We start from the raw sequence: 11,985 nt of genomic DNA, 5'->3' as shown, positions 1-11,985 counted from the left end.
AAGGATGATTTTAGTCCAAAATATTAAGGTTCTTTTTGTATGTAAGTTAAAATGTCTCTCTAGATTTTTAATTAAATATTAACTTTAGAATACACATTTCATAATCCCTTGCTTAATAATCTCTTTTCTTGGTTAGTAAGGCCTCCAAATGGGACCTTTGCCTTGGAAAATTCTCAAACCATTCATTGGATCACCTTAATGGAACTTAACATGCAACACCCGCATTGGGAGGAGACATCTAACTTAAAAAAAAAATATTATAAATTAATCAAAATAAAAATAGATAAAATTTAAATCAAATATAATTAAAAAATATACAACTAATTGTCTTCACTGGTAACAAGCTTTAAAACCAAAGCAATCAATAAAAAAACACTATTTTTCATATAATTAATATACAATTTCACACTTAAAACTTAAATTTAATCACAAACATATACATTCTAAATTGTTTGGATTAAATCTTTGAATCCAAAACAAATAAACCAACAAAAAAAACCACTCCACTTGTCATTTTCTAGTTTTATCTTTTAATCAGTATACACTCTCATTTGAAGCCTGATAGCAAAAATTATATATTCTAAATTGTTTATAATAAATGTTTACAAGAGGTAAAGGGAGTTCCTTACCAACAATGATCACTTTTAGCTTTCTTAATAGCGCTCAACATTGCATTCTTGGTTGTTAACAACGTGACCAAAATTTGGGAGTTCCTTATCAACAACAATCACTTTTATCTTTCTTAATAGCGCTCAACATTGCATTATTGGTTGTTAATAACATGACCAAAATTCAAAGAAAGAAGCTCTCGCCTTTTGCACAAATGATATTCAATTCTACCTAAAAAAAATTATAAACAAGTTGAATCGAATTTTAATTAAATTATTAATAGAATTTAGCCCTTACTATTATTAATAAACAAAATACATAGTAAATATGAATACTAATTTCAGTAAATTTATTAGACATTTATCAGTAATACAATTAAAATGCATGAACAGGATTGTTCATAAAATATGCACATAATGGGTTGCACATTTTCTTTTTTTAGCACAAAGGAGAGATATCCAGACCCATGATCCCCTCATCTTTATATTAGCTTCTTTCTAAATCTGTCTAAAGTTAGATGGTCCCTAATTAATAGATTGTTTTATAGATAAATTGAATTTTATTGTTCATTTCCTATTCAAAACCATGTACATAGTCCAACAAGATTAAAATGCACCACCACATCTTAAACTTCATCAAAACTGAGAAACTTGTGTTTGAAGATAATTATTTGACACCAAAAATTTTATAATGTGTACATTGGGGTTGCATTCATCAGGAACATAGTAGAGATGCTATTTTGGGCTTGAGATTGTAGGTGGAGTAATACAATTTGAATGCATGAACAAGATTGTTCATAAAAAAATCATAGATTAGGGTTGCATTCATCAAGAACATAGTAGAGATGTTATTTTGGGCTTGACTCTGTAGGTGGAGTAAAACAATTTGAATGCATGAATAAGATTGTTCATAGAATACATGCACAAAAGGGGTTTCACAAATTATTTATTTTTAACATAAAGCCAGAGATTCAAACTCATCATCCCCTTGTCTTGACATTAGCTAGTTCTAAATTTATTTAAAGCTACATGGCCCCTTATTAATGCAATGTGTTATGTGTTATAAATAAACTAAACGTTATTATACATTTCCTACTCAAAACCATGTACACAATCCAACAAGATTCAAATGCACCAACACATCTTAAATTTCATCAAAACTAAAAAAAATTCATTTGAAGAAACTTGTGTTTGAAGATAATTGTGTTTGTGTTTGAAACAACTTGTTGGAAATGCATGTTTTAGTTTTGCCATCTATTAAAATTAACACTAACATAAAACTAATTATGCATGCTCATGAACATCTTGTGAGCATCATTATTGATAGACACATATAATAATATAACACACTTTATATGATATGGATAAGATAACACACTTTATATGATATGGTGTTATCGTATTCTAAAATTTTAACTCAAAATGATTCATTTTAATTAATAAATATTTTTTTTAAATGTTTTAATGTCAAATGTGTATAATAATGATATGGTAGTTATATTAGTTCCAAGAAGCATGGTTTCATGTGGTATGGATAGTGTTTTAAAAATATTTCTTATACATTGGTGATTTATTCAACATCTAGAAGTGTTAGGCTTTTTTTCAACTTTATAGATTTATAAAATGTATATGGATCATATCATCGATCTTTTCTAAGTGACAGTGTAACTCCTACATTCCTAAGTAGTTCCATAAGCATGAGGGGAGGAATAAACTCATTATTTTTCCTTATGCTTTTAAAAACAGAGTTGTGTTTGTAAATTAATATAAGTTTTTTTTTTTTTTATCAGTTCAAGTATAGAGATTAATATAACAATAGCATAAGCTCGGAGTTTTCGCTTCCAATTTCCCATCATTCTGACATCTAAAATTTTTAATTCTTCATGGAAAGATTGAGATCTCAACTATAAAAGCTTACCCAATGACAACAATATTAAGATTTCTCTTTTACTCAAATTAGACTACATTTAAATCACATAACATATCACATCTCTGCATCTATGTTTTTTCTTCATATGCTAACGACGGCGTTTTCTTTGCAACATTTAGTACAATTACTAATTAACCCCAAAAAATATATATATTAATAATTATTTTCAACAAATATCTTTATTTAATTAATATAATCAAATCTTTACATATAATATTAAAAATTTCCTAATTACTATTTTTATTTATTTAATTGATATTTCACAAATCAATAAATACAACCAAATATTGTGTATATAATATTTAAAATATTAAATACAACCAAATATTTTGTATATAATATTTAAAATTTTAACCATTACTTTTAATTAATATTTATTTAATTTTATGGTTGAATTGAGGCTTCTGTGATCCATAACATTTATAAGAAATATTTCGGCAAAATATCTGTCTACGCGTTTCGAACCAACTAGTGTGGTTCATCCTCAGGACAAGTTGAAGAAACAGATGCAGCTTAGCATGTTAAATAGTCTGAGCAGAGCCTCAGAAAATATCTGTCGACGCGTTTCGAACCAACTAGTGTGGTTCATCCTCAGGACAAGTTGAAGAAACAGATCCAGCTTAGCATGTTAAATAGTCTGAGCAGAGCCTTCAACGGCTAACTTGACCAACAGCTAATTTTGACTTTAGGACTAGGGTCATAAAAATTATTATGGAAATTAGTTATATTAGGTAACCAATAAATATTTAAAATAATTTTAAATGGTGTTAATGGTTACTTAAAAAGGTATTAATAATTAAAAAGTATAAGTTGTATAATATTTACATGGGAATTAGTTATGTAAAGGACCTTTCTTATAATATATATATATATAAAGTAATATTCATAAGTTGTTAAGATAAAAGTTAGTTAGAATTGATAAAAATATAGGAACGAGAAAATTAAGTCAACTCAAATATCGTAAAATATAAAATAAATAATAAATAAATAAATAAAAATAAAAATAAAATAAATAAATAATCAAATAAAAAATAAAAACCAAATAAATAAATAAAAATAATGTATTAAGAAAGTAGAAGGTTAAAAATAAATAAATAAATAATAATAATAATAATAAATAATAAATAAAATTAAAATTAAAAAAAAAAAAACAAATATATATATATAAAATATTAAAATAAAATAAAATAAAATAAATAAATAAATAAATAACGAGAACATACTATATATATATAACGAGAAAACACTATCAAGTTAAAGAAAAAGAAATAAAAAAAAAAACTAGCGACACATTCTAAAAAGAAGAAGGATAAGAACAGGATCAAGAGAAAACTACAGAGCTAAAAAGAGAAACCCTAGGAGGAAGGAAAAGACAAGGCTCCAAGGAAAAAGATCCGCGAAATTAAGGGAAACATCGAAAGCTAGAAAAAGCAAGACTAGGAAGAAAGCGCAGGGATCCAGCAGATCTTCCAGCCGTCATCTCTATTGAGATTGTTCGACCTTCTTTCAATTTCAATAGCTTCCCTGAATTTACGGTGATGGAACTGCACAACCTTGGCAAGAACCTTGGCCTCCTCAATACAAACCTGATGCATGGTCTTTTCTGCATGCTCTGCTAACGCTAAAGACTTGGTTCTCCCATGTCTTAGGTCAGTTGCATGTTCGCTGATCCTTTGATGGATGGAGCGCCCTCTTTCCCGATATAGGGGGTCCCACAAGAACAAGGGATCAAGTAGACACCCTTCATGTCTTTAGGGTCAATGGGATCTTTCACCGATCGGAGGGATTTGCGAATAGTGTTGAGGGCCCTAAAGGTTGAGGGAATATCATACTTCTTAAGAATCCGAGCAATCTTGTCCGTGGTTCCCTGGACATAGGGAAGATGGACACCTAGCCGACGCTCTTTGGGTTCTTTTTTAATTAATGAGTTTTTAGAGGCTTTAAGGAAAGCCTTTTGACCTAGGCGCCTACTATAGCCATTCTCCACAAAGACATTAAGGAGATGGGATTTCTCCCTATCGAAGCTCTCCCTATCAGAAATCCTCAGGGCACGAGTAGCGAGGGTGTTAAGAACACCCAACTTTTGAGCAAGGAAATGATGGGAATCGGCATGAAGATACTGCTCAGTATGTGTTTTCTTCTAGAACGCTGAGTGGGAGAGTGAATCGTCCATATTCTTAGATATAAGAATATCCAAGAAAGGGAGGCAACCAAGTCTTCAGTGTTAGCAGAGCATGCGGAAAAGACCAAGCATCAGGTTTGTATTGAGGAGGCCAAGGTTCTTGCCAAAGTTGCACAGTTCCATCACCATAAATTCAGGAAGCTATTGAAATTGAAAGAAGGCCGAACAATCTCAATAGAGATGACGGCTGGAAGATTAGTAGTTGCTGGATCCCTGCCCTTTCTGTAGGAATTTACAGGGTAAGTTCCTCAGAAAGAATACCAAAAGGACACCGCTCACAACCAGATCACAGATCAATACACCAGTATTTTTGACGTGGTTAAAACCCTCAAAGAGGGAAACAGTCCACGGCCTGTCCCAACGTGGGTACTACAGGCAATTTATTAATCAAAGAATGAAAATTTACATAAGTTTCTCTCATGCACGGATTACCCGAACAATGACCCTCCATGCGCTTTAAATAGAACTCATGGACCAATCGGGTGTCAAGCCACGGATCAAGTGTCGGTAATACCGAGGAGAGAATGAACCGTCGGATCACTACATATCGTGACCGTCGAATTGTAAGTTACAAAATGTACAACGGTAAAGAAACACACTTTACCTAACTCTATACCTAACTCTATACTAGACCAAGTTGAACTTAACTATTTCCTATGTGTCAGAATATCCTAACACTTTCTTCCTAGTCTTGCTTTTTCTAGCTTTCGATGTTTCCCTTAATTTCGCGGATCTTTTTCCTTGGAGCCTTGTCTTTTCCTTCCTCCTAGGGTTTCTCTTTTTAGCTCTATAGTTTTCTCTTGATCACGTTCTTATCCTTCTTCTTTTTAGAATGTGTCGCTAGTTTTTTTTTTTTTAGTTTCTTTTTTTTTAACTTAGTATTTTCTCATTATATATATATATATATATATATATATATATATATATATATAGTATGTTCTCGTTATTTATTTATTTATTTTATTTTAATATTTATTATATATATATATATATGTTTGTTTATTTTATTTTATTTTAATTTTAATTTTATTTTTTAATTATTTTTTTTTCTCTGTAAAAACTATCTAAGTAATATATTATATGTACAAAAAGATTACAAACTGCATGACATGCCTTCCAGAGCCTAAAGAGTAGCCCTGGGACTCCTGACTGTAAACCTTATAGCTCCCTCGCAGGGGCAGCTTCTCCAAAACCAAACTGAATTATCCATGAAAACAAAAAACCCATACAGGGGCAGCAACGAACCAAACTCTCAAGACAATAAACTAGACACATGATTGCCCACGCAGGGGCTAGCAGCAGAGATAGTCTGACCTTTATATCTGACAAATGTAAGCGTGACTGTGTTACTGATGTCAGCTATCCAATTCGACCTCCCAATGATAAGGCAAGACCATAGACATGACCAAAGACTCAGAATTAACCAGGACCAAGAAGTAAGAAGCGAATGCCAAAAGACTGAGACAGAGGAAGCAAAAGCCAGAGGACCAAAAGACAAAATCAAGGCGTTACCCGCCACAGCTTCGATCTTGGGGACGAACTGAAGATGGCTGGATGGACGCGAAGTATGCATCTGCCGCCTCAGCCAGGCTCGGATCTTCCACGACATAAGCCCACCCGTCACCTTCCGCGCGCCCTTCCCACATTTTCCGCCATGTATCTTCTTCCACACTTGGAGGAGGTGGCCCCATCGGAGGGAAGCGGTCTTGCAGACTTGATTCCCCCTTGCTTCCAACAACAGACGCTGGAAGCACCTCAGCAGCGTTCTTTTCCACAGACGAGTGTTCTTTTCCAAGACTGATCTCTCTGCCCGAGTCTTCCAGTTGTTTTTCCTGCGGGTCCTGGAGATGTTCTTCATCTGGAATTTTTGTAAACATGATGGAGATGTGGGCGTTAACGCCTGCATTATCCTCGGTGCTTGGCAAGGTGAAAACCACGGAACCGAAAGCCGGGAGCTCCGTTTTCCTTTCACAGGAACCCCCAACCTCCACATATTGTCGAATGGGAAGCGGGGTTGCTCTAGCTCTCCTGTGACAGTAGCAGCAGCAGCAGTGGTGGTGCTCATCTGCTGCAGGTGATCTTGAGGAGGACCCTCTAGATGGGCCTCTTCTGCATGGCTGTCGTTCGCGAAGTTTAGCCATTGTAAGTCTAAAGCTACCTCTGTATACTCGATGGTGAACCTGGAATTGGTAGCAGCAGCAGTTTCCTTCCAATTCACTCTCAGATGTCCAGCTTTCCCCTTGGCTACCTTCGCTTGAGAGCCAACAATTTCTTTTCCAGACTTGATGCTGCAAAGCATCAAATTGCCATCTCCTCCCAACCCAGCAACCAGAATGGCCACCAAGACAATTCTCCAGGCTGCAGGGGAATGAAACGGTGCTTGGCCGGAGCTTGCTATGCTTCCACGACCGCCAACTTTCCTCAGGCCAATATGCCTTGAACGAGCCATCAAACCTGTGATATTTTCCCCCAAATTCTCGTTGCAGGTGCACATTAATGCCGCCCTGCTCCTCCATCTACCCCGCCTCTTCTTCATTGAATGCATTATCAACTTGGGTGGCTTAATTGCCATACGACGGCCTCCATTTCACGAGGCAGCCCATGCGCTGCATGTGGCGTGCCTGTACTTCTCGACTCGACACCTGCATCCGGGGTTTATTTTTTAATTATTATTATTATTATTTTATTTATTTATTTTATTTTATTTTATTTTTTTAACGTTCTACTTTCTTAATACATATTTTTATTTATTTATTTATTTGATTATTTATTTTATTTTATATTTTTATATTTATATTTATTTATTTATTTTATTTTATTTTTTAAGATATTTGAGTTGACTTAATTTTCTTGTCCCTATATTTTTATCAATTCTAACTAATTTTTATCTTAACAACCTATGAATCTAACTTTATATTTATATTTATATATATACATATATTATAAGAAAGGTCCTTTACATAACTAATTCCCATATAAATACTATTTAACTTATATTTTTTAATTATTAATACCTTTTTAAGTAACCATTAACACTGTTTAAAATTATTTTAAATATTTATTGGTTACTTAATATAACTAATTTCCATAATAATTTTTATGACCTTGGTCTTAAAGTCAAAATTAGCCGTTGGAGGCTCTATTTAACATGCTAAATCCTCACGCCAAAATATTTCTTATAAATTTAATTTTATAATAGTAATTTTTCACATTTATGATTTTATTAATGATTATTTTTTCCACCAAATTTAGAAATAATATTTTAATAATTAAAAATAGGGTTCACTCAACGAATACAAACCGCCTTAAACTCCCGTTTATTTTAAAATAATTAAAACTTTCCGTTGATTTTAAAATTGTTAAAATTAATAAAAAGTAAATTCTCCTGTAATGGTGTCACTTCACTTTTCAACTTTACTCTGAACACTAAATTGTAACCTATTATTCGCACCCGGGGTTAAATGTTTTCCCGCTTTACGGGGTTATTCAATTAATATATATACACGTGGCAAAACCGGCTCGTGACCAGTATACAAGGGCAGTCCCCTTTAATCACGATAACGTCTTCCGTTTTCGAATTCCAACCCATCACTCCTGTAAAGGGTGTCAGAAGTGGTGATGTGTGGTTTCCTTACGTTTCTTCTTTTCACTTTAAATACCATTTCGCGGACGAAACAAATTCGTAGCTCAAGAAAGAAAACGACGGTGGTGACTGGTTCATTTTGATTTTGTTCGCACAAGGAGGGAGAAGCTACCTGTATCACTTAATGGCCTCGCTTTCCCCTATTTCAGCGGTAGACGCCTCTGAGAGGTTCGACAAGCAAGCCCTTCTCCAACTCCATGAGTTGGCCCGTCAAAAACTCGGGAATGTACCACAAGGCATTTTTCAGCAACGCTTGTCCTTCACAGACCCCATTGGCAGCAGTGGCGGAGCTTCTTCGGTTCCGGTGGAAAGATTAAAACCCATTTCCTTTACCCAATTGCAGGTTGGCCGAGTCCACCGCGGCCGGGTGCTCTACGGTACTATCTGCGCTGAGGCCTTCAGGATAAGCGGTATCATGACTATGCTTGAGGACGATCATGGCCTTGCCGTCAGGCTGGCAATATACAATGCGGCTCATTCGCAGGCGAACATCCAGAGGCTTTACCCTAGGGGAGCCAAGGTGGCCATCAAGGAGCCCTACTTTAAGCGCGGTGACGACGGTAGCCTCGCCATCCGTGTGGACAACCCTGCCAACGTTGAGATGCTTGTGACTCAGGAGCAGCAGACGCGGGCGGAGAGCCTGCCGCATGTCGATGTGGAGGAGGTGAGGAAGAAGGGCAACAGCTGCTTCAGAGAAAAACAATGGGACGCAGCGGCCGAACATTATACGAAATGCATCGACGCCGCTCTGCTTCAGCTCAAGAAGGCTTCCTCAAATAACAATAGTATCAATACCAGCCTCCTGCACGCCTATTCCAACCGGGCGGAGACAAGGCTTCAGGTGAAGGAATTTGAGCTGGCGCTGGAGGATTCCGACAAGGTCCTTGGGATCGATTCCAGCAATCTCAAAGCGCTCTACAGGAAAGGCCGCGCTCTGGTCGGGCTGAGGCAGTATGCGGCGGCATGCGAATGTTTGGAGAAAGCTAATGAGGCCAGCCCCGGCCAGATTGAAATACAAGACGCGCTTCGCCAAGCCAAGACTCTGTACTCCCAGAGCCGGAATGGCAAGTATGACATCTCGGACTACCTGCTCGGACGCGGATCTTCTACTCCGGAAGTGGCCGATTTTATTGGCCCCGTAGAGATCAAGATGACCCAGGACGGCCGCGGCCGGGGGCTTTACGCCAAACGAGAAATAACTACCGGGCAGCTTTTGCTGGTAAGCAACGCCATTGCAGTAGCTTATGAGAATGACTCGGCTGTGATCAATGTGGACCACCGGGGAAACATTAATCTGCAGTCACAAGAAGATCTTGTTGCTGCCGTTGTCAGTGCTGCCAGAAAATCGCAGAGATTGCTCCAGCAACTTTATAGTTTAGACGACTACTCTGCGCCTCGTAACCTGGATGTCCCAGCCACTGATCTGTTTAAGACGGAGGGCCAAATTGCAGCGGGGAAAGAAAAAATGCAGGTAGATGTTAACCGTATACGGGACATTATAAGTCGGAATTCATTCGGTGGAGCCGAACAAACATTTGCCTCAAAATCTAAAATATATGAAGCCAAACTCGTCCAGCGAGGCCAGAATTTTAGCGGTCTCTGGCTGCTGCCGTCCTTCATCAACCATTCATGCCTGCCGAACTCGAGCAGGCTGGAAGTGGGAAGCGCTATGTTTATTCATGCTTCCAAGCCCATCAAGCGAGGAGAAGAGATCACTATTTCCTATTTTGATACCCTCGTCCCCTTGCCACAGCGCCAAGCCATGTGCGAGAGCTGGGGTTTCAAGTGCAATTGTAGGAGATGCATTCTGGAGCTCTCTCTGAACGCAACCCTGGAGCCTATAACCGAACGGTTCGAGGAATTGCATGACAAAGCATTGGAGGAAACAAATGCTGCAAGGTCTCCAGAGGGTTTTGACGCGGATCTTCCGGCATGCGCAGAATTTGCAAAGCTTTTTGTAGAGGCAGAGGAGATTATCAGGAGTTCCGCGTTGTTAAAAACGGAAGAAGAGAGAAATTGGATTCGCGCGTCATTTGTGTCTGCATATCTTGCAGGAACACAGTCGAACGACTTCTTCCCCACAACGTTGAAGGACTGCGTTCCTTCCGGAGAAGAAGTAATGGAGGCCATTCAAAATACTGTACCCGGGGACATTCGAACCCTGGTCATGGTAGCCCGGCAGTTAAAAGAAGCCAAGCGTTGGATAGGCGAAGAAAGTCATGCATTTATTACACGACATGCATCGGAGCAGGCGACGGACGCATGCATCAGAGTCTTTGGTAGGCACAGTGAAGATATTCTGAAGGCGCTCGTCTTACAATATTCAAACTGCCATCTCTTTTAGTAACAGTACAACTGCCATTTTTGATGATCTTGAAGGTGCACGGCAGAGTGCCAGGGCCATTTTTGATGATCTTGAAGGTGCACGACAGAGTGCCATTTTTTTAGTAGCAAGCTTTTTTTGAATGTTTGAAGTGAATAGTACGCAAAATATTCGACGGAGATAAGGCCATCAAATATGCTTAATATCATTAGGCTTTTTTTTTGGGGGAAGATTTCATTTAGGAAAGTTAGGTAATAACATATTGGGTGTGAAATAGATATATTATAGGAGTCTCTATTGTGGTTCCCTCGTCCTGTTTTTGAATATATGAAAGCAATATTTCGATTGTTCGGCTCTAAAATTGTCTGTCATTGATATTATTTTATCAGGGTATTCTGTTAACGTTGAAATTGAAGTTGTATTGTGGTTCCCTCGTCCTGTTTTTGAATATATGAAAGCAATCTTTCGATTGTTCGGCTCTAAAATTGTCTGTCACTGATATTATTTTATCAGGGTATTCTGTTAACGTTGAAATTGAAGTTGTATTAGGTGTGGTTGAGTGTAAATATGTTCCAGATACATGATCAAGAGTGTTCAAAGCATTAATTTTGAGATCCTGGTAAGTGATTTCCCTTACCGACCTAGTGCAGGTTTAAAATATAGAGTTAATAACAAGAATGGGAAGTGATATGGCAGTAATTTTTACATAGATATGTACTGTGTAACGATGACAATACATTTTTAATTGAAGTCAAGTTTTGAAAGGGATTACTGTCTTGAGAAAGCTTAAAATTTGTAATTCAAAGTATAGTGTTTTTTCCAGATTTATAATTTAAAACATCTAAAACATTAATTTCTTGAGAAAGTGGAGTTAAGAAACTGGTATTTATATTTTTATATTTTCCATTTATTTTGATTATAATAAATGGCTTTATAATGTTTAACTTTTCATCAAACTGAGTACAAGTTCACTACATTGATAGTGTCTTATTTCCTTCTCTTGACCTTTCATTCTTTTATCAAATTTATCACATTGATTTTTAGAGAGTCAGAGAACCAAATTTAGAAAGGGTAAAAAAGGTAAAAAACTCATGAATCAGGTGGAGGGAGCAGTGAAATCCTCTATAGGGTTTTCCTTCGAGGTATTAGCCGTAGCGAAGACCAGAACTCCGCAATTTTATTTTTGTCTAACTAGGTGCATGTAGTTACCAACAAAGATGGCTGTTTCTCCGTATGGCTGAGTCGCTATGAATATTTAAGCATTCAGTTTCATTGGCCTAGAGGGCTTGAACCATGAAA

The 11,985-nt window shown here is 36.7% G+C and overlaps 1 protein-coding gene across 1 annotated transcript; it reads left to right on the top strand.

Moving 5' to 3' along the window:
• Positions 1-8,397: 8,397 nt before the first annotated feature.
• LOC149195993 (methyltransferase FGSG_00040-like) lies at positions 8,398-10,891 on the top strand. Its single transcript, XM_089405461.1, has one exon. It carries the CDS (start codon positions 8,488-8,490, stop codon positions 10,705-10,707), a length of 2,220 nt encoding a protein of 739 aa, XP_089261587.1. The 5' UTR covers positions 8,398-8,487; the 3' UTR covers positions 10,708-10,891.
• Positions 10,892-11,985: the final 1,094 nt, after the last annotated feature.

Source organism: Pinus tabuliformis, chromosome 2_2 (genome assembly GCF_031772625.1).
Source record: "Pinus tabuliformis cultivar Carrire ecotype Pingquan chromosome 2_2, CPIR1, whole genome shotgun sequence".
Taxonomy (NCBI): domain Eukaryota; kingdom Viridiplantae; phylum Streptophyta; class Pinopsida; order Pinales; family Pinaceae; genus Pinus; species Pinus tabuliformis.
The sequence above is the reverse complement of the archived record's forward strand: the minus strand, read 5'-3'. Positions and strand labels throughout refer to the sequence as shown.

Excerpts from the sequence above, each read along its gene's own strand:
- LOC149195993 (XM_089405461.1), top strand. The coding sequence starts at position 8,488 with ATGGCCTCGCTTTCCCCTATTTCAGCGGTAGACGCCTCTGAGAGGTTC.